This window comes from Tachyglossus aculeatus, chromosome 3 (assembly GCF_015852505.1).
Source record: "Tachyglossus aculeatus isolate mTacAcu1 chromosome 3, mTacAcu1.pri, whole genome shotgun sequence".
NCBI classification, from domain to species: domain Eukaryota; kingdom Metazoa; phylum Chordata; class Mammalia; order Monotremata; family Tachyglossidae; genus Tachyglossus; species Tachyglossus aculeatus.
Genome location: NC_052068.1, coordinates 348,849 through 371,588, shown reverse-complemented (window position 1 = coordinate 371,588; position 22,740 = coordinate 348,849). Strand labels below are relative to the sequence as shown.

At 50.2% G+C, this 22,740-nt stretch overlaps 1 protein-coding gene across 1 annotated transcript in view; it reads left to right on the top strand.

Moving 5' to 3' along the window:
* OAT (ornithine aminotransferase) overlaps positions 1–20,350 on the top strand; it is a 40,152-nt gene extending 19,802 nt beyond the window's left edge. The window contains exons 3-11 of the mRNA XM_038744141.1: positions 2,454–2,677; positions 3,448–3,672; positions 3,786–3,881; positions 10,827–10,954; positions 12,185–12,307; positions 15,754–15,882; positions 17,751–17,864; positions 18,064–18,208; positions 19,508–20,350. Coding sequence (XP_038600069.1) covers positions 2,479–2,677; positions 3,448–3,672; positions 3,786–3,881; positions 10,827–10,954; positions 12,185–12,307; positions 15,754–15,882; positions 17,751–17,864; positions 18,064–18,208; positions 19,508–19,668 — 1,320 coding nt within the window. The 5' untranslated portion in view covers positions 2,454–2,478 and the 3' untranslated portion in view covers positions 19,669–20,350. The remainder of the gene's footprint in view (positions 1–2,453; positions 2,678–3,447; positions 3,673–3,785; positions 3,882–10,826; positions 10,955–12,184; positions 12,308–15,753; positions 15,883–17,750; positions 17,865–18,063; positions 18,209–19,507) is intronic.
* Positions 20,351–22,740: the final 2,390 nt, after the last annotated feature.

Below are 22,740 nucleotides of genomic sequence, written 5' to 3'. Positions count from 1 at the left end.
GCTTCCAGGCTGTCCATCCCCTCGCCCCCTCCTACCTCACCTCCCTTCTCTCCTTCTCCAGCCCAGCCCGCACCCTCTGCTCCTCTGCCGCTAATCTCCTCACTGGGCCTCGTTCTCTCCTGTCCCGTTGTCGACCCCCGGCCCACGTCCTCCCCCTGGTCTGGAATGCCCTCCCTCCACATATCCGCCAACTAGCTCTCTTCCTTCCTTCAACGCCCTACTGAGAGCCCACCTCCTCCAGGAGACCTTCCCAGACTGAGCCCCTTTTCTCCTCTCCTCCTCCCCATCACCCCCCTGCCCTACCTCCTTCCCCTCCCCACAGCACTTGTACATATTTGTACATATTTAGTACTCTATTTTACTTGCACATATTTACTATTCTATTTTATTAATGATGTGCATTTAGCTATAATTCTGTTTATTCTGACAGTTTTGACACCTGTCTAAATGTTCTTTTTCTTTTCATTGTCTGTCTCCCCCTTCTAGACTGTGAGCTCATTGTTGGGTAGGAACCGTCTCTATATGTTGCCGATTTGTACTTCCCAAGCGCTTAGTACAGTGTTCTGCACACAATCCAGGCTCCACCAATTGTCAGCTGTGTGACTTTGGGCAAGTCATTTAACTTCTCTGTGCCTCAGTTCCCTCATCTGTAAAATGGGGATTAAGACTGTGAGCCCCCGTGAGACAACCCGATCACCTTGTAATCTCCCCAGCGCTTAGAACAGTGCTTTGAACATAGTAAGCGCTTAATAAATGCCATCATTATTATTATTATTTGCAAAGTCATTTAATTTACCCATATTCAGTCAGTGGTAGTTGAGAAATCTGGCTTACTGATTTTCCCCATTGAAACCCCCCACCCCCACAAAAAAACAAGTATTCTAGCTTTAGTGAATTCCACTTAGTTCGACCACAGCTTTCTGCCCCATCAATAAAGACAATGCCTGGGAGCTAGTGTACAGTAGTTTTTCCCCTGAGCCCTATCAGATCTCGACTTTTCCTTCCAACCGTATGGTGGGAGGTGCGTGAGGGGTTTGTGGGTTTACTCCCTTGAGCCGAGAGGGAAGCCAACCTTGAAATCCTGACCCGTTAGCCTGACTTTCTCTCTGGGTTGTGCCCAAATGGGCCTTGCAGGCCTCCTTTCCTCTTCTCCCACTCCCTTCCGTGTCACCCTGACTTGCTTGCTCCCTTTATTCATCTTCATCCCCTTCCCACCTCCCCCATCCTCCTCTGCTCTACAGCACTTGTGCACATATCTGTAATGTATTTATATTAATATCTTTCTCTCCCTCTGTACTGAAAACTCATGGGCAGGGAGTTTGTTACATTGTACTCTCCCAAGTGCTTAGTACAGTGCTCTGCACACAGTAAGCGCTCTAAGTATGATTGACTGAGTATGTGGACCTTGAATACAAAGCCTTTGCTGGGATGCAATTTCAGTTCCTGGGTCAGTTAAGCTAGGTCAACAACCTCTTTCTGCAGCTTTCCATTTCTCAGTCTTTTATTGGAAGCACAGAAGGGAAACCCCACACTTCTCAGACATCAGGCTCCCATACGGGATTCTCTTTTCCTCTTTTCTGTGCTCTTGGAGGGCTTTCCCCAAGTAAGAGTGCTCCTGATCGGTATGGAATTGGAAAAACTGGAGGGGTGAGAATCCTTCCCTGCTCCAAAAATGAAACAGAACAAGCCCCTGAGAGTATAGTGTGATTGGGGAAGGTGGGGTTACCGCTTAGAGCCTCCCACTAAAGCTAAAGCGTTCAACGGTATTCTTGGTTTGCCCGGGCAGCCCGTAGGGTTTGAACATTTGAACTGGATCCGTAGTTGGGTTCATTCAGTCAGTATTCTTTATTGAGCATCTGTTTGCACAGCACTGTACTAGGACACTTGGGAGAGCTTTTTTTATGATATTTGTTAAGCGCTTAACTATGTGCCAAGCACTGTAGTAAGCCCTTTGGTAGATACAAGCTAATCAGGTTGGACACGGTCCATGTCCCACGTGGGGCTCATAGGGTTAATCTCCATTTTACAGGTGAGGGAACTGAGGCACAGAGAAGTGAAGTGACTTACCCAGGTCAAACAGCAGACAAGTGGCAGAGCCGGGTTTAGCTGGAAGTCTGACTTTCATTCATTCATTCATTGTCATATTTATTGAGGGCTTACTGTGTGCAGAGCACTGTACTAAGTGCTCCCAGACCTGTGCATTATCCACCAGGCCACACTGCTTCCCTTTCATGTAAGATCTCTGCACCTGGTGCTTACAGTCTAATGGGAGAATCAGGCAGACACACAGGGGGAGAAGTGGGGAAATAGTTGGGTCCTCTAGACTGGAAGCCCATTGTCGGATGGGAACGTGTCTACCAACTCTGCGGTGCTCTGCACACAGTAAGAGCTCAGTGAATGCCACTGATAGATCGATTGATTGATCATTCATCTTGTTTCTTTTTTCTCCTTAGATCTGCAGCGTTATTGAAGTGCAACATGTTTTCTAAACTAGCCCACGTGCAGACGTTTGCGGTTCTGCGGCGTGGCGTTCATTCTTCAGTGGCTTCTGCTACGTCGGTTGCAACTAAAAAAACTGTCCAAGGACCGCCATCCTCAGACTACATATTTGAACGGGAAGCTAAATACGGCGCACACAACTACCACCCTCTCCCGGTGGCCCTGGAAAAAGGGAAAGGTACCTTGGCTGTGGGTTGCCCCCGGCCCTGGCTGCCCCGGGATGCCCCCGGCAGAGTGCTGGCCCTGGTTGCCCCTGGCTGCGGTCTGCCCCGGCTCTTCCTGGCTGGAGGTTGCTCCAGGCGGCTGTTTTAGGTTGGAACAAAACATTGGGTTTAATACCTCATTATTTCCAGGGAGTAAAGCCAGTAAATAACTTGGGTTTCAGTTATTCCAGGCCCAGCCCTAACGTATTCTGGGACCCTTCTGAGGTCATCTGTTCCTTTTTTGGAAAAATGGTATTTAAATGCTTCCTGTGTGCTGAGTACAGACCCTTTGGATCTTAACCCTCTGGGCACCTGATATTCATCCCACTCTCAGCCCTACAGCGCTTATATCTGTACTTGTCTGTGAGCCCCTTTTAGACTGTGAGCCCACTGTTGGGTAGGGACTATCTCTATATGTTGCCAATTTGTACTTCCCAAGCGCTTAGTACAGTGCTCTGCACATAGTAAGCGCTCAATAAATACGATTGATGATGATGTAATTTATATTAATGTCTGCCTCCCCACCTAGACTGTCAGCTACTTGTAGGCAGGGAACGTATCTCTCAATTCTGTTATATTGACCTCTCCCAAGTGCTATATACAGTGCTCTGCACACATTAAGCTGTACTTCCCAAGCGCTTAGTACAGTGCTCTGCACAAAGTAAGTGCTCAGTAAATACGATTGAATGAATTATGCGTAGTAAACACCATGGATTGATTAATTGATTGGTCTTCTCTCTTCCAGGTATTTATGTGTGGGATGTAGAAGGTAGAAAATACTTTGACTTTTTGAGTGCTTACAGTGCTGTTAACCAAGGTCACTGCCATCCAAAGATTGTGGAGGCCCTCAAAAGCCAAGTGGACAAACTGACACTGACGTCTAGGGCGTTCTATAACGACGTGCTCGGGGAGTATGAGGAATACGTCACCAAGCTCTTCAATTACAACAAAGTTCTGCCCATGAACACAGGTACGGTGAGGGGCTGCCGTCGCCGCTGCCGCAACCACCATCCTCGGCCATCGCCCCTAACCTCGGCGGGGAGGGCTGGCTTTTCAGCCCGCTCAGGATTGTTGTGTTTCTAGGGGTGGAAGCCGGGGAAACCGCCTGCAAGCTGGCCCGGAAATGGGGTTACACCGTGAAGGGGATTCCAAAATACAAGGCGAAGATCATTTTTGCAGGTGAGCCGAGTGAATGGTATTTTAGGATGCCAGTGGCTTGCTCAGTTTAGCAGTCGATCGCTTTCCGGTGCAGACTTCCTGTGGTGGCCTTGCCAGCCAAGCTGAGGAATGGGCCCATCCGGGGCCCCGGTTGGCCGGGGGGCGGGCTGTGGAGTCCAAGGGAAATTGCTCCTGGCTGTGTTGGTGCACTGTGTTCTGCAGCTGGCTGCTCACCTCCATGGGGATTTGCTCTCTATCCTTGAGGCGTTGATGCGGTTCCACGAAAATGAAAAAAAAAAATTGGCATCAGGCCACTCATTTAGCTACAGGAAAAAGCCAACTGGGCAACTGACGGCGGGAGCTGATTCCCAGTGAGTCTGGGCGTGCCCGGGCAGAGGGAGTGAAACCAGTTCTGTACTTTTCCTGACGAGGATGTCTGAATGGTCTAAATTCTCCTGAGCTGGAGACCTGGCTGGAAACCGGCAACCATCCCTATAGATCAGTCGATGGCAACAAATATGTTGCCAATTTGTACTTCCCAAGCGCTTAGTACAGTGCTCTGCACACAGTATGCACTCAATAAATACGATTGATGATTTATCGCATGTTTTTTTTGTTTAGAGCCCTGTGCTAGGCACTTGGGAGAGGACAGTATCCAGTCATTGTGAATGCAGCCCTAGCACACTCTTAGACCGTGGCTTAGTCAGCTCCATTCCCCATGCCAGATCCCAGCACTTGAGGGCTGTTCTTTCCTCCAGGGGCCAGACCTTCTCAGGGCAGCCAGGACCGATGAGCTGCTTCTGATTTCAGAATTTTTTGGAGAGCTGGAAGTTGTCATGTACAGTGATGTCTTAGGGGGCTTTCCTTCCCTCCCTTCCTCCCTTCCTCCCTCTCTCCCTCTGTCCATTTCTTTTCTTAAAGTTTGAAGACAACCAATAGAGAAAACTCAGCCTTTTTCCGGGAGGTGCCTCTGCCCCTTCTTTGTTGGTTCCCCAACGAGGAGGAGGGAGGGACGTGCTCGCGTCCCGCAGCTGGGCAGTCGAAGGAAGAAGCTCCTGGGGAAGCCCGAGGGGCTGCTGCTCTGATCTTTTTGGGAGCAGAAATGGATGCAGAGTCCACTGTTTGGCCGGGAAGCTTGTTGGCAGCAAACTCGGGGGCTGGTGCCTCCCCTTGCCCCCACTCCCACTCAAGACACTGGTCGGGGGTCTCTGGGGACCGGCACCCTGGGCAACCACGACCTTACTCTTCCATGCTTCTGAGGTCCCCGACACTCTGGTTGTAGGCTTCCTTCTCCCTCTAAGGCATTGGGGCAGAGCCCTCCGTCACTGCAATGGATGGCTCGGTCTCCTCAGAGGGGTCTCGAGTGGGCGTTTGGCCTGTTCTCCATGAAAATCCAAAGCCTAGGTCTGGGTCCAAAGGCAACATCCCTGGAGCGGGCTGGTGACGGGAGGAGCGGTGGGCCTTAGCCACAGTTAAGGTTTTCCCCTTCTGTCCTGTACTCCTGAGCACCTGCGACCAGAGTCTGCTCTCAGCAGGTACTCCGACTCATTATTATTCCTGCACTTAACTCTTTACTTTGTGCAAGACTAAGTCCTGTGGGGTGGAGCATGGATATTGTCAGAGTTAGTAGAATCGCGGAGCCTCATGCCTTGAAACTCTGTGATTGATTCACTGTGGATCCTCCTTTTAAGATCAGTAATAATAATAATAAAGATGATGATTATAGTATTTGTTCAGGTGCTTACTATATGCTAAGCACTGCCCCAAGTACTGGGCAAATCCCGGCTCCGCCAATTGTCAGCTGTGTGACTTTGGGCAAGTCACTTCACTTCTCTGTGCCTCAGTTACCTCATCTGTAAAATGGGGATTAAGGCTGTGAGCCCCCTGTGGGACAACCTGATCACCTTGTAACCTCCCCAGTGCTTAGAACAGTGCTTTGCATATAGTAAGCGCTTAATAAATGCTATCATCATCATTATTATCCCATATGAGGCTCTTGGTTTAAGGGGGAGGGAGAAGGGTATATCATTCCCGTTTTACAGATGAGGTCAGTGAGACCCAGAGAAATTAAGTGATTTGCCCAAGGCCATATAGCAGGCAAGTGGCAGAGCCGGAATCAGAACCCAAGTCCCCAGCTCCCAGGCCCATGCACATTCCACTAGGCCATGGTGCTTCGCCACTCTGTTTTAAGATTGAGTAGATGGGATGCACAAAAAGGACCAGAATAGGTGTTGGGAATCGATTGGAGATTTAGGAAGCAAATCCCTGGGAGGGCCAGGGGGATGGGAGAGAGGGAAGGGAACCGGGATGAACCCCCTGCCCACCAGCAAGCCTACTATTTCAATAGATGCTCCTAGCCTAGCGTGGGGCGAGGGCAGGAGTTAGGGTGGGCACGGTGTTGGGGCAGAGGGCTGGAGGCCTCCTTGCATGGACGACCTGGCCGCTCTGTCTGGAACTGCAGCTTCCAGTCCTGAAATTGGTCCTGGGCTGACTCCGCTCTGGACCTGCCTCAGCCTTGTTTCTGCAGGCCTTTTCCTCGTGGCATAGTCTGGGGCGCGTTTATTTGGCTTCACATCTTTCCACTGACCCTCTGCAGCGCCCAGGCACGAGGTGGGAATGCCTCCACTCGGCATGGACACTCCAGGGTGGGCCAGGACGGGGGCTATTCCAGTTGGCAGTGGTTAGCCGGACCCCTCCCCAGCCCAGTAGCCTTATTTCCCATGATTAATCAACCCCTCTCCCCCAACCTCGAGCCCTGGCTCCCCCCACCCCCAAACTATTTTACTGTCTTGCTGCTGCACCCGTAACCCTAGGTTATGTGAATTTGAGTAGAGGCATGATGCAGACCGATGCCAGCGCCAGTTGTCCTAGTTCCCCATTCACCCCGCGATTCCCCCACAGACGGCAGCAGAGCTGGAACAGAATGGGAACGGGGACTGGAGAGCAGGAAGGGAAAGCCCCAGCTTGGGTTGTGGGGATAGGGACAGGTGGAAGAGCTGCAGCCCCCCGCCCCCTGACAGCTAAAGGGCTGTGAGCTGGAGCCCTTGTTCACTTATTCATTCAGTCGTGTTTATTGAGCGCTTACTGTGTGCAGAGCACTGTACTAAGCACTTGGGAAGTTCAAGTTGGCAACATATAGAGACGGTCCCTATCCAACAACGGGCTCACAGTCTAGAAGGGGTCCCAGGTGGTAGAGATGATTGGCTTTTTACTGTGGTTATTGGTGGTCAGAGGACCCAATGGTTAAACTGTCTTATGCCAATGAGTGAGTGGCACTGGGGTTGGGTCCCAGCTCTTGGGGTCCCCCTCTCCCCCTGCCCACCAGGAGCTCACCCTGCAGAGGGCTGCCCTCACCCTGAGCTGACACTGAGCCAGAGAGGACCTCTTCCCTGGCCTCTGCACCATGGCCGGCGGGGCGGGAGGAGTTCCCGGTTGGCTCCTCATCCCACCGTGAGAAGGATTTCTCCTCGTGGGAGAGAGGGGTGACTGTGAAAATGAACATTTGAGCCGGGAGAGTCCCCCGGCTGGACTAGGCTTCTCTAGAGCTTCTGGCAGTGCAGAAACAGCCTGCGGCTTGTTTTGAGCCAGTCCATGTTAAGGGCTTTCATCCTTATCTTTCAAGCCTGTCCATTGTGCCCTGATATCTGCACCTGCCACAGATTACCGAGATTAGCGGTGGGCCCTGGTGTGCTCCAGCTCTGGAGAGCACAGCCTCGGGTTCACAGTCCCAACCCAAGGGCAGGGAAGCTGTAAATTCTGCAATAAAGTCTAGACTGAGATAGTTTTAATCAGTTCTGGGCGTTTCCGATTCGCATTCCCAAGGAAGGAAAACCTAAGGGTCAACAAAGCTTAACCTGTGCTTTCTAAACTTGTGGTTTAGAGCTGGTGCAATATAAATGTCTCTTGCAAAAATACCACTTTGTTTTTGTTTGCTGGTTTTCATTCCTACAGACTGTATCCAGCCTCTTTTCTATTAACAAAGGGTGCAAAGGTGTTTCCACCCAAGTTTTGAAAGGAGCTGGTGAGTCAGTGGGGTGGAGACACAGAGGAAGACTGTTTCCAACTGTAAGTCTCTTGCCCCCGTCTGAGTGAAAATATGGAGGCGGAGAGGTAGCTAAAGACCAGAAGGAGAGAGAGAGAGGGGGCCAGGGCCAAACCGGGCCCTTTCGAACAAAAACCCTGTCGACTCTCCCGTTTGGGCAGCAGAAGCTCCAGGGAAGAAGTTGGAGGGAGTTGACAGCAGGTGGATTTAGACGTGCCCCAAGAGCTGCTGGGGATTGGAGGGGCTGAAGCGGGTTAGGGAGGAGGAGGAGGATGGCAGTGGCTAAAGCAGGTAAAGAGCCTAGTCGGTCCAACCGAGGCGACGCTCGGACCAGAGGCCGAGGCTTGGAGCTGGGGAAGGCTCGGGTGTAGGTAGAACAGGGCAGGTCGGGGTCAACAGAAAGCTCTTAGTTGACGGGGTGGGGAATTGTCCAACCGAAAAAACTCAGAGTGACTTGTAGGTGGCTGAACTTAAGTGAGGTTCCAGCTGCTTTTAGAAAAGGAAAGGAAGAATACAGGAGAGAGGACTAAAGAGAAAGTCCGTTGATTGATCACTGGTACTTTTTCATTCATTCATTCGATCGTATTTATTGAGTGCTTACTGTGTGCCGAGCACTGTACTAAGCGCTTGGGAGGTACAAGTTGGCAACATATAGAGACGGTCCCTACCCAACAGCGGGCTCACAGTCTAGAAGGGGGAGACAGAGAACAAAACCAAACATATTAACAAAATAAAATAAATAGAATAAATATGTACAAGTAAAATAAATAGAGTAATAAATACGTACAAACATATATACATATATACTTGTTGAACATTTACTGTATGCATAGCACTGCACTAAGCGCTTGGGAAAGTACCGTACAACAGAGTTGGTCGGCAGGATCCGCGGCCACGAGGAGCTGAAAAGTTGAAATGGACTCTGTAGTAGGGGCAACATGCTTGAAGCAGCGTGGCTCAGTGGAAAGAGCCCGGGCTTGGGAGTCAGAGGTTCTAATCCCAGCTCTGCCACATGTCTGCTGTGTGACCTTGGGCTTAATTTAACTTCTCTGAGCCTGTTACCTCATCTGTAAAATGAGGATTAAGATCGTGAGCCCCCCGTGGGACAACCTGATCACCTTGTATCCCCCCCGAGCGCTTAGAACAGTGCGTTGTACATAGTAAGCGCTTAACAAATGCCATCATTATTATTATTATTCTGCTGGAGGGGCGGGGGTGGGGTCGGGCTCCTCCTGGGGAGACTGAGGCCAAGAGAACCCAGTTTCCTGGACTCTGGGGCAGCCCTGTCCACGCTGGGAGGAGGCCACTTTGTGCTGCCCTGTCAGTACCGTGGGCCGCGCCTAGAGCCAGGCAGAGGGAGCTTGGTCACCTCAGGCCGAGCAGACGTGTGAGCCGCACCCCCGCTCCCTCCCCGTCCCAATACACACACCTCCCCCTCCCTCCCCAGTTGGCATTTGTTAAGCGGAAAATGAGCCGTCTCTGTTGGGGCCTACAAGGACAAATGAGGTTCGGGGCCGGCCCCCGTGGAGCTGGAAGGCCGACAGATACGCTCCCCCATCCTCGAGGGCAGAGCCCCCAAAGGACAACCCGTTCCAGCTAACTTGTGCGGCCTTCTTCTGCTCCAGCTCCCCCCCGAAGACTGAAATGCGGAGTACCGCAAGACGCGAGGCCAAGTCAGGTGGACAAAGTTATCGTTGCTGTGGACCTCAATAAAACAGATATTATACCCGGGCCAGAGAAAGCCCCGGGGGCTTCTGCGGCAGCTTGAAAATATTCCCGCGGTTAGAGGAGGCAGTCGCCGGCTCTACTGGCATGAGCAGACTTCCCCAAAGCGGAGACCAAACACATGTCCCATGAGGCATCCAGGGAGGAGAGTTTAACGGGGAGGAGACGATGCTGTGTCTTCTGCTGCTGGGCACTCTGCTGAGAGCCCTTTCAAAGAGGATAGAGCTATGTGTTTCTTCTTTCCGTGTGTTTTGCTTTGAGGAATTCATCATAACTTCAATCAATCATATTTATTGAGCGCTTACTGTGTGCAGAGCAATGTACTAAGCACTTGGGACAGTATAATATAACAGGGTTGGTAGACATGTTCCCTGCCCTCAAGGAGCTTACAGTCTAGAGGGAGAGATGGATGTTAATACACATAAATGTTACGGATATGTACACAAGTGCCGTGGGGCTGAGGGGGTGAATAAAGGGAGCAAATCCAAGTGTGAGGGTGACACAGAAGGGAGTGGGAGAAGAGGAAATGAGAGCTTAGTTGGGGAATTCCTGAAGGAGGGAATGGCCTTTTAATAAGGCTTTGAAGGTGGGGAGACTGTCTAATATGAAGTGAGAGGGAGTCCAGGCCAGAGGCAGGACATGGGCGAGGGTTCAGTGGTGAGATAGTTGAGATGGAGGTACAGTGAGTAGGTTGGTGTTAGCATAGCGAAGTGGGTCGAGTGGTGTTGTAAGAAGAAATGAGAGGTAAGGTAGGAGGGCCCAACATGATCGAGCGCTTTAAAGCCGACGGTAAAGAGTTGGTATTTGATGCCGAGTTGGACGGGCAACCACTGAAGGTTCTTTAGAAGTGGGGAAACGAGGACTGAATGGCTTTGTAGAAAAATGATCTGGGCAGCAGAGTGAAATGTGGACTGCAGTGAGGACAGACAGGAGGGAAGGAGGTCAGCAAAAGGTGGCTCATACAGTAATCAAGGTGGGATAGGATAAGTGGTTGGATTGAACCCCAATTCCCCAGATTTGAGGGTCTGGGCGCCATGAGCCAATTCCCATCCCTGTGCTTTTTCCCCCCAGGGGTTAGTACAGTGCGTGGCACACAGTAGGTGCTCGGGTAGTATTGATGAATTGTTAAGTCATTGTGGTGTTGGGGCGCGGTGTGTCAGCGTGACTTTTAGGATGCTGTGTTTTTGTTTCTCTCTTAGCCGGCAATTTCTGGGGGAGGACCATGTCTGCCATCTCCAGCTCCACGGACCCCTCCAGCTACGACGGCTTCGGACCGTTCATGCCGGGCTTTGAACTGATCCCCTATAACGACCTCCCTGCACTCGAGGTACCATGCGATCTCTCTTCTGGAGGGCTCCAGAGAGCTGGCTGCCTCCAGTCTCTAGTCCGATGCCCTTTAGGAGGGACACGTCCTCTGTGCTCGCCGTCACACTCTGCAGCTATTGTTGTGTGACCAGCAACACTAGTAGCCTGTGGGGATGCAGGCTGGTGGTCTGGGCTAAACCAGAGCCCGTGTGGGCTACTTATAGGTTGTCCTGGGCAACTGTAGCCTACTGCAGAAATCCCGGAATGGGGATGGACCCAGATGCTTCTGCTTCCAAATGCCTGCGCTCCCACTCCAGGGTCTAGGCATCTCGGTGCTCTGGGATTTGGGACCCGGAGTTCCCCAGATGCCGGCACACTTCCTCTCCCCGCCCCACTCCGTTCATCCTTTTCTCCCTGTCCCTCAGTTGCTGGGAGGGAGAGGAAAGGACTGCCATGTTGGCTTGGTGTCCTAGGCCCCGGTGTTGGCTAGAATCTCCAGGTAGCCGGTTGTTGTTGCCAGGTGACCTTTATTAGTATCAGACTTTCATGGAGATGCCAGTTCGGGACACACCTCCTCCTCATGAGCACAGAGCCCCACACGTGGCCTATTTTGGACAAATGGCATCTGTTGTCATCCAATCCAGGGGGTTGACTCATGCCACCTTGATTCCTTCTTGCCCCTTAAAGCCAGGCTGGAAGTTCAGGATTTGGAGGGTCTCCAGGGACCTGCTCTCGGGTTCCCCAGGATCTGGTTGGGATGGAGGTCTGGGCCACAGTAGCTCATCCGGAAGAGTGGGTGGCTCAATGGTGGAGGGCATACATCTCAATATGCAGGCCCGGGGCAAGGGTGGTGTAGACACTCCCAGGGACCCCACCTGACACCTCACACCGATTGCATTTAAAAGGAAAATTGACCTTTAAGCAGTGCGGAGACTGACGAGCAAGACCAGCCTGGCCTTTGGCAGCTAGCCAACGTGACTTTGGGGAAACAGCATGTAACTCCCCAACTGTGGCCCTGACTACATCCTTCCTGCCACTCGTAGGGCCACACGCTGCAAAGCAAGGAAAATGGCCAGCAGCTGGGGTCTCGACAACCCTTTTTTGCTTTTACTTGAAACGCGAACGTTAGAGGACTAGGATTGACACGTGGTTTTTTTTTGTTTTTTTCCTCTGTGGAAAATATTAAATCAGAACCAGAATTTTTTCAAGTGGAAAACCAGAACTTTTTCTTTTTTCTTTTTTTCCCCCAAAGCGTGCACTTCAGGATGAAAACGTAGCTGCTTTCATGGTTGAACCGATCCAGGGGGAGGCCGGCGTTGTGGTTCCTGACCCAGGTTACCTGACGGGGGTGAGAGAGCTGTGCACCAAACACCAGGTAATAATAATAATAATAATAATAATAATAGTAATAATGGCATTTATTAAGCACTTACTATGTGCAAAGCACTGTTCTAAGCCCTGGGGGAGGTTACAAGGTGATCAGGTTGTCCCACGTGGGGCTCACAGTCTTCATCCCCATTTTACAGAAGAGGTCACTGAGGCACAGAGAAGTTAAGTGACTTACCCAGAGTCACACTGCTGACAAGTGGCGGAGTTGGGATTTGAACCCATGACCTCTGACTCCAAAGCCCGGGTTCTTTCCACTGAGCCATGCTGCTTCTCAGTGTAATGTTGATTTGACCCAACCAGTGGCCCATCAAGTGCTGTGCCCGGCCTCCTTGCTGACCTCCCCGCCTCCAGCCTCTCCAGTCCTTACTTTGCTCTACTGCCCGAATCATTCATTCATTCAGTTGTATTTATTAAGCACTTACTGGGTGCAGAGCACTGTACTAAGCGCTTGGGAAGTACAAGTTGGCAACATAGAGAGACGGTCCCTACCTAACAGCGGGCTCACAGTCTAGAAGGGGGAGACAGACAACAAAACAAAACATATTAACAAAATAAAATAAATGGAATAAATATGTACAAGTAAAATAAATAGAGTAATAAATATGTACAAACATATATACATATACAGGTGCTGTGGGGAGGGGAAGGAGGTAAGGCGGGGGGAGGGGGAGGAGGGGGCTCAGTCTGGGAAGGCCTCCTGGAGGAGGTGACCTCTCAGTAGGGCTTTAACTGGAGGAAGAGAGCTAGCTTGGCGGATGTGTGGAGGGAGGGCATTCCAGGCCAGGGAGAGGACGTGGGCCGGGGGTCGACAGTGGGACAGGCGAGAACGAGGCCCAGTGAGGAGGTTAGCATTAGAGGAGCAGAGGGTGCGGGCTGAGCTGGACAAGGACAGAAGGGAGGTGAGGTAGGCGGGGGCGAGGTGATGGACAGCCTGGAAGCCGAGAGTGAGGAGTTTTTGCCTGATGCATAGATTGATTGGTAGCCACTGGAGATTTTTGAGGAGGGGAGTAACATGCCCAGAGCGTTTCTGCACCAAGACGATCCGGGCAGCAGCGTGAAGTGTAAAGTGGGGAGAGACAGGAGGATGGGAGATCAGAGAGGAGGCTGATGCAGTAATCCAGTCGGGATAGGATGAGAGATTGAACGAGGAGGGTAGTGGTTTGGATGGAGAGGAAAGGGCGGATCTTGGCAATGTTGTGGAGGTGAGACAGGCAGGTTTTGGTGATGGATTGGATGTAAGGGGTGAATGAGAGAGCGGAGTCGAGGATGACACCAAGGTTGCGGGCTTGTGAGACGGGAAAGATGGTAGTGCCATTAACAGTGATGGGAAAGTCGGAGAGGGCAGGGTTGGGAGGGAAGATAAGGAGTTCAGTCTTCTTTCTGAGTTCTTCCCTCTCCTCAAAAGCCTCCAGTGATACCCCTCGGCATCAAGCAGAAACTTCTGACCATTGACTAGAAGGCACTCAATCAGCTTTCTCCCTCCTCTTTGTCTGCTCTCTCCACCTACTCCACCCCAGCGTGCTCCCTTCACTCCTCTGTCTGACCTGCACACTGGGCCTCATCCCTGCCTCTGTCACCTTCTTTCTCAAGGCCCCTCACGTGGAACTCCCTCCCGATTCATATCATTCATTCAGTCGTATTTATTGAGCGCTTACTGTGTGCAGAGCACTGTACTAAGCGCTGTCAGGCCCCTCTCCCCAACACCCACTCTCCCCATTGCCAAAGCCCTTCTGAAATCTCATCTCCTCCAGGAACCCTTCTTCCATTCATCTCCGATTTGTCCACCCTTTGTTCTTCCAAGTGCCACCTCAGCATTCTCATACCACCTGGGCACTCAAAGATTGTTCTTCTATTCTTAGCATTTATGTACTTATCTTAATTACTTCTTATCTGCAGTGCATTTTAGACTGTAACCCCCCTGGATGGCAGGGATCATGTGAAGTAATTGTCTTCTTCCAAGTGCTTAGTAGTACTGTGCTCTGCACAGAGTTCAGTAAATTCCTTTGGTTGATTGAGTTCTGGCCACAAGTGTGAGGGACTTGGGGCATTAATCAGGCTGCCAATTCTACTGATGGATACATGCTCACTCAAGTACATTCAAGGTGGTCCAAATGGTTTTCTGCTCCCATCCCAGTTGGGCAAAGTAATGACCTTCAGACCTTTAATCTTCCACTCTTGTGACGGTCTCAGAGCTGACTGTCCTCAAATGCGTATACACCATGACAGTTCTACGTTCAAGAGGAGTTTCAGGAATTGTCCTTCTCCTTACAGCAACCAAGGTTTCAATAACACATTAATGAGTCATGTTTAACCAAGTTCTTGAGTGGAAAGAACTCACTAAAACTCTGCTGCCTGTTGTTTCTCCATCCCCACTTTGCGAGTCCAGTCCTTGACCAAATTGAGCTGCCCAGGTGTCAGCGGGTCTATGTCGTTAGCATGCTTTCATTTTCTCACCCAGCCCCACCAATCCACACTTGCCTTCAACATTCAGAAGAATCAACCTCATGGTATTATTTCAAATGAAAGTGCTTTCAGTTACAACACAGAACCGAACCGTGAGCAGCACCTCTGTAGTACTCTCTTTAGCACTCAGCGTAGCACTCTGCATACAGTTGGGGCTCAGCCGATACTATCGGCCGATTGATCGGTCAATCAATAAGTTGCTCCTAATTGAAACAGCTAGAAGCAAGTTGACTGGAATTGGCAGTCTGTTCAGTGAAGTCATGAATGAATGAAGTCCATTCACTTGGATGTCAGAGACTCCTCTCGTCACCTTCCAGGTCCCGCTTCAGAGGAAGCGGCTGAGAAGGTGGGCGTGTGTGTGAGGCCCTCGTAGCTCCCAGAGGAACGGGAGTGGGACCAGAACCAGGACAGGCCAGTTAGCCTTCCATGCTCTGACTTCTCCAGAAGATTGACAGTGAAGCACTGGCAGGTTCAGAGAAGCTGCGTGGCCTAATGGGCAGGTATGAGGTCAGAAGTACCCGGGTTGCAGTTCCGGCTCCCCCACTTGTCTGATGTTTTAGATCTTTTAGACTGTGAGCCCACTGTTGGGTAGGGACTGTCTCTATATGTTGCCAATTTGTACTTCCCAAGCGCTTAGTACAGTGCTGTGCACATAGTAAGCGCTCAATAAATACGATTGATGATGATGATGTGTGACCTTGGACAAGTCAGCTCCTCCAGGTCGCAGTTACCTCTTGCGTAAATGGGGATTAAGATTGTGAGCACCATGTGGGACATGGAGTGTGTCCAACCTGACTAATTTGGATGTACTGCAGCGCTTAGAACAGAATATAGTACAGTCAGATAGTGAAGCAAGTAACCAATACTATTTTAAAGGAAAAAGACAGGCGTGATGGTGTGGAGGCACATGAAGGGTGGCTGGAACCGGTTGATTTTACGCCTGGAGTAATGCAGGTTTGCTTTCACTAGGTTCTGTTCATTGCGGATGAGATCCAGACCGGGTTAAGCAGGACCGGGAGATCTCTAGCTGTGGATCACGAGAACGTCCGTCCTGATATCATTCTCCTAGGCAAGGCCCTCTCTGGCGGCCTGTACCCGGTAAGTAGCGCACTGTAGAAGTCATGGTGAGTTAGCGACCAGAATGGCAAATGGCCTGGAGATTGGATTTCTAGCTTAATTAGAAAATCAACCAGCCCCTTCCTAAGAGAGCAGGAAGGGAGCATTCCTGCTTACACGTTACAGCGTGCCGTTCTCTGCTCGGAGAAGTTGGGCTCTGGACGAGCCTAGGGCAGAGGGTGTCGGAGGGGCCCTGGAGTGAAGCACTGGACTAGCGTTCCCGTTGGGTGATGGATGCCCTTTGCTCCGGTCGGAGTAGAAAAGCGATAACTCCAGCTGAGGAAGATGTAAAGCACTTCTGAGATACAGCCAGCTGCAAGGGGTCCTTTTGCCAAAAGTATGTTGTGAAGCCCTTCCCGACCTTCTGAGACTTGTTGTGGAGCTGGTACGAAGGACCCTGGGCAGTGCAAAAGAAGTTGCTAAAATCTCAACTGCTTTGGAGCAAAATTGCCGACTTACACACCTAAAATGACTTTCTATGCCATTAAACAAAACATTTTTCTCTTGAAATTTGAAGGACTAGTAAGTCTTAAACCTACAAACTTTCAAGTCCACTAAAGACCTAAGTTAACAATGGGATGGTTTCAGTGTGTTCACACTGTTACTCAAGCACTTTTATAGTACTGACTGACCACAATGGGCAATTTTGGTATGAATTCCCCAAATTGCCCACCTTTTTACCTAATTTTTGCAACATTAGAGTAGGGGTGGGCTATTAGGATCACACAAGAATGGGAGGAGGAAAGGCAGGGCGAGGGAAGAGGTAGGTAAAAAGACCCTGGAGAGTGCAACTCTTTCTTGTCACGTTCTCCCAAGTTCTGTGTATAATAGACACTTCAGAAAGTAACCATCCATCTCCCTCCGCCCTCTCACCATGTCCTGGAGTGCCTCCTATCAAAGAACAAATTCCCCATACCCCTGGCATAAGCCTGTCTCTGCTGCTTTACACTGTTTTGAAGCTTCTCCTCTTCCTACCCTGGAACGTGTCCATTTGAAAGAAAAAACTCCCACCCCTTGGTGGGAGTCCTCCGGGGCTCAGTCAATCAATCAATCAATCAATCGTATTTATTGAGCGCTTACTGTGTGCAGAGCACTGCACTAAGCGCTTGGGAAGTACAAGTTGGCAACATATAGAGACAGTCCCTACCCAACAGTGGGCTCACAGTCTAAAAGGGGGAGACAGAGAACAAAACCAAACATACTAACAACATAAAATAAACGGAGTAGATATGTACAAGTAAAATAAATAAATAGAAGCAGAAGCAGCGTGGAAGCAGCAGCGTAGAAGCAGCGTGGCTCAGTGGAAAGAGCCCGGGCTTTGGAGTCAGAGGTCATGGGTTCAAATCCCGGCTCTGCCACTTGTCACCTGTGTGACTGGACAAGTCACTTCACTTCTCTGGGCCTTAGTTCCCTCATCTGTAAAATGAGGATTAAGACTGTGAGCCCCCTGTGGGACAACCTGATCACCTTGTAATCTCCCCAGCGCTTAGAACAGTGCTTTGCACATAGTAAGCGCTTAATAAATACCATTAAAAAAAATAGAGTAATAAATACGTACAAACATATATACATTTTCACATTCTGACTGTCCTAGCCCTCCTACCCTGAGCTCACCACTCTCTCTGCATCTGGTACAACGGGATCTTTTATTTCCTCCTCAAAAAGTCCGGGTGGGGAAATTGTTAGTGGAGGCAAATATGTGAATAAATGCGGTGGGGTGTAGATCTGGAAGCTTTTGTTGTGCTTTGTCGCCTATCCCCTCCCCGGCAGGTGGTTTTCGAGGCCATGAGGAGCCTTTCCTTTTGGCTGTGGGGAGGGGGCCAGAGGTTGAACTCTCGGTTCTCATTTAGGTGTCTGCTGTACTGTGCGACGACGAAATCATGCTGACCATCAAGCCCGGAGAACACGGGTCAACATACGGCGGGAATCCGTTAGCGTGTCGGGTGGCCATCGCCGCTCTGGAGGTCGGTACCGCCCTGACGGGTCTGCTCATGTCTTCAAAGATCCACTCCAGAGGATCGGATGTTTGCGATCCCTAGGGCTCCCCTAAACTTCCCAGAGTCAGTTGTCTTGCTGAGACTCCTTGGCCCCAGGATGCTTCTCGTTTCTTCTCTGTTCCTCTCTCCCCAACTCCAATCCGTCTTTGTCACGATCTGGATCTAGGTTTTGGAGGAAGAAGGCTTAGCTAAGAATGCAGAAATAATGGGAAACCTCCTGAGAAACGAACTGATGAAGACTCCCTCGGACATTGTAACCCACGTACGGGGGAAGGGACTCTTGAATGCCATCGTCATTAGAGAAACCAAAGGTAAGTGGCCTTTTTGGAACTCCCAGGGACACGGGATCATTTTTGTAATGTTTGGAGTCCATTGGTTTCTACTGAAAAATCTTAATATTGGGTAGTAAGCTTTTGGCTCTCAAAACCTAGGTCAAAATTGAATTTAGTTTTTGTTTGTTTTTTACCTTTGGACATGTATGCATGATTCCTTGGAATTTCTCTTGATTGTAGGTGGAATCCTCAAGTGTTAAACTCTACTCTGTTGGGTGGCGGCCTGCCCTGTCCTGACCTTTGATGGAGGGGAGGCCCAGTGTGTGGTTTGCGGCGGGGCTCCCTTGCATTACTGCACCAGGCCTCTTTCCTGGGCAGGGGGCTTAGAGACTTACCGGCGGTCTTATTTCGGATCCAAGGGTGTACTCAGTTGCCAGGAGGGTGGGCCCGCTCTCCTGCATTTGCCCTTCCTTGTTTTTGTCCCTGGGATTATCAGGCCTGGCCCATTTACCCCGTGAGTTGACACGGATAGAAGTGGGTCAGTGTCTCCCATAGTTAGTGAGTGTTGTCCTTAGGTGTCAAGAGAGCTCCTTGGTGCCTACAATGAGAAGCAGCGTGGCTTAGTGGAAAGAGCCCGGGCTTGGGAGTCAGAGGTCATGGGTTCTAATCCCAGCTCTGCCACTTGTCTGCTGTGTGACCTAGGGCAGGTCACTTCACTTCTCTGTGCCAATTTCCTCATCTTGTAAAATGGGGATTAATAATAATAATAATGGCATTTTTTAAGCTCTTACTATGTGCCAAGCACTGTTCTAAGCGCTGGAGCCCCATGTGGGACAACCTGGTTACCTTGTATATACCCCAGTGCTTAGAACAGTGCTTGGCACATAGCACTTAACAAATACCATTATTATTATTATTATTGTTATTACTAAGTAGATGGACTGCTGGCCAATGGGAGGCCTCCAGCCTGGGCCTGAAGCATTTTGGGCCATGTGTCCTCCTCCCGGGGCACCAGTGTGTTATTTGATGACTCTCTTCAGGGTGGAAGGTTGCAGGGGGCTACTCTGGGCCAAACCCCGAAGGCCCCAGAGCCCCGAGACGTCCTCGGACCGTCTCTGTTCCTGGGATTCTGGAGCGGTTTCCCCAGGGGCAGACAAGGCACTCCGAACTCGGGGATGGCCCATTCCCGGCCCGCTCCCCCCCAACCAAATCTGGGCCAGGAAACCTTTCAGGTCAGGAGTGATGGTCCGGGGCTCCTGCTGTCACTGTCTGTGAGTGCCGAGACCCGACCCTGCCGATGGCGGCACGAGGGCATGAAATGGCGTGTGTTTTATCCAGATTGCGATGCCTGGAAAGTTTGCCTGCGGCTTCGGGACAACGGTCTCCTGGCGAAGCCGACTCACGGAGACATCATTAGGCTGGCCCCTCCGCTGGTCATCAAGGAGGACGAGATGATAGAGTGTATCGAAATCATCCACAAGACCATCCTGTCTTTCTGAGGACCCCACGGCTTCCGGGGCACCCGGGGGGGGGCACCCGAATGTCAGCTTCCCCCCCCTCGCTGCGCTCGGTGCAAACAGAATCCACTCCCGTCTCTCTCAGCAAGGACTCAAGTTCGAACGGAATGGGGATGAAGGAGAATTTAGAGAATGATGTAGCTGTGGGAATAGTAACTACTGGAAAATGTAGTGAGAGGCAAAGTCAGCTAATGTTATGTTCTTACGCTAACGTGCCTGTATATAGCCATCTGGTAAGGTCCTGAAAGGATCAGGTTTCAAAGCTTAAAGTGGAATTTAGGTGTTCATCTTTTGAATTTTCCCCCTCTGTCACGCTTCATCACGTTTTTGTATCTGAAATGTTTAACTGTTTGGTGTTGATTCCTGAAATGGCTCAGCTGGCTAATGTCACCTCAGGAAACTCTAGTATCAGAGGGCTGGGATGCACTTACAACTGAAACATTTTATCCAGAAACACAGAGAGGTTTGAGATTGTTGGTATGTAAACCGTGGATGTGTTATTTTGAATTCAGGCTATTACAGTGTTTAACACTTGAAAATGATTATTTTAGCGGTGGTAAATTATGTTTCTTGTAAATCAGAGTTCAGTTGCCATTCTAAACAAACCCCTTTCTGAAATTTGTGAGATTTATTTCCATTTAAAATAAAGCTTGTATTTAAGAGGTCTCTTTCTCCTCTGGGGTATCCTGGGGAGTGTGCTGGAATGCCCAGTCATGCTGGGTGAGGTAGATTAACTTGCTTGCATCTGCCCCAGAACTGGCAGGAGCCTGGGCCTGTGGGCCTCCCAGCCCCCTCAATCAATCAATCAATTGTATTTATTGAGCGCTTACTGTGTGCAGAGCACTGGACTAAGCGCTTGGGAAGTACAAGTTGGCAACATATACAGTCCCTACCCAACAGTGGGCTCACAGTCTAGAAGGGGGAGACAGAGAACAAAACCAAACATACTAACAAAATAAAATAAATAGAATAGATATGTATAAGTAAAACAAATAAATAAATAGAGTAATAAATATGTACAAACATATATACAGGTGCTGTGGGGAAGGGAAGGACATAAGATGGGGGGGATGGAGAAGGGGACGAGGGGAGAGGAACTCTGCAGTAGTTCCTAGATGGACGTTTGGATTTGGGGCCGCAGAATTGGCTGGGGGCAGCTGGCTACGCGATTATATCTGGCCTTTGCCTCATGAGGGTTTGAGCTGTGGGCCACCGTGGCCTCAGACCCCACGCCACATGTCAAGCCCCTCGGCACCTCCTGGGATGGCACTGCCTCCTTGCTGTGTGATCCCAGGCTAATTGCTTTGCCTCTCTGTGCTTGCTCATTTGTGAAATGGGGATTAAAGACCTGCTGAACCCCCATGTGGGACACTCCCCCACCATCCTATAATACTAATAATTATGGCATTTAAGCGCTTATTATGTGCCTGTACTAAGCGCTGGAGCGGATACAAGCAAATTGAGTTGGACACAGTCCTTGCCCTACATGGGGCTTACAGTCTCACTCCCCATTTTACAGATGAGGTAACTGAGGCACAACGAAGTGACTTGTCCAAGGTCACACAGCAGACAGGTGACAGAACTGGAATTAGAACCCGTTGGAGAACTTATTCACACGCATGGCTTCGACTGCCATCTCTGTGCAGAAGATTCCCGAATTTAGCCCTGACCTCTCTCCTCTGCAGTCTCATATTTCCTCAGGCTTTCAGGACATGGCCTTTGGATGTGTTATCTGACCCCTCAAACTTAACCTGTCCAAAACAGAACTCCTTCCTATCCAAGCCCTGCCCTCCCCTTACTCTCCTATCACTGTAGCCAATACCACCATCCCCTTTCTCTCATTAGCCAGTAACCTTGGCATTATCCTTGACTCATCTCTTATTCATTGAGTCCTAACGGTTCTACCTATCCAACATTGCTAAAATCTGCCCTTTTCTCTCCATCTGTACTGTTTCCATGCTGATCCAAGCACCTGTTATTTTTCATCTTCGCTACAGCATCACAGCCTCCTCACTGACCTCCTTGCCTCCTGCCTCTCCCTACTCTGGTCCATGCTTCAGTCTTCTGCCTGGGATCACTTTTCTAAAAAAAGGTTCAGTCCACATCTCTCCATGCCTCCAAACCACCAAGTGGTAGTCCATCCACCTCCTTATCAAACAGAAGCTCGTTACCTCGAGTGTTTTTTAAGGCACTCATTAGATCCCTTCCTCCCACCTTATCTTGCTTATCTCCCCACAACCACCCAATCGCAACCCTTGTGACGTGGCTCGTCTCTGCGCCGGCACTTTGCCCACATCTTGCCCAAATCCTCCCCTGGGCTCGGAAATCCGTCCCCTTTCGTCTCCGAGACCCTCTGCTCTCCCCACCTTCAAAACCCTGCGAAAATCACATCTCCAAGAGACCTGTCCTCACTAAGCCCTTATTTCCCCCTCTCTGCCTTGTCCTCTGCGTTGACTATGCCTTTGGCTGCATACCCCTTAATCACTTTGCTAGTCACCCCAGCCCCACAGCACTTATATGCGTAGCCTTACGCTCGCCTGTTTCTCCAATCTGTAATTAATTTTAATGTCTGTCTCCCCCTGAACGCTTTAAGCTTCTGAGTAGGGTTGGGGTCTACCAACACAATTGTATTCTACTTTTCCCATATGGTTAGTACAGTGCTCTACACACAGTAAGTGCTCAGTAAATATTATTGATCAGTCGAGGGAGGATATTGAATTCCCATTTTACAAATGGGGAAACTGAAGCCCAGAGATAAGTGATTTTCTCAAGTTCACACGGTTTCCTCTCTATCCAAACTGCTACCATGTTGATGCAGGTACTTATCTTATCCTCCCTTGACTATTGCATCAGTTTCCTTTCGCTGACCTCCCTGTTTCCTGTCTCTCTCCACTTCAGTCCATAACTTCACTCTGCTGCCCTGGTCATTTTTCTACAAAAACGTTCAGTCCGTGTTTACCCACTCCTCAGAAACCTCCAGTGGTTGCCCATCCACCCCTGCATCAAACAGAAACTCCTTACCATCGGCTTTGAAGCATTCAATCACCTTGCCCC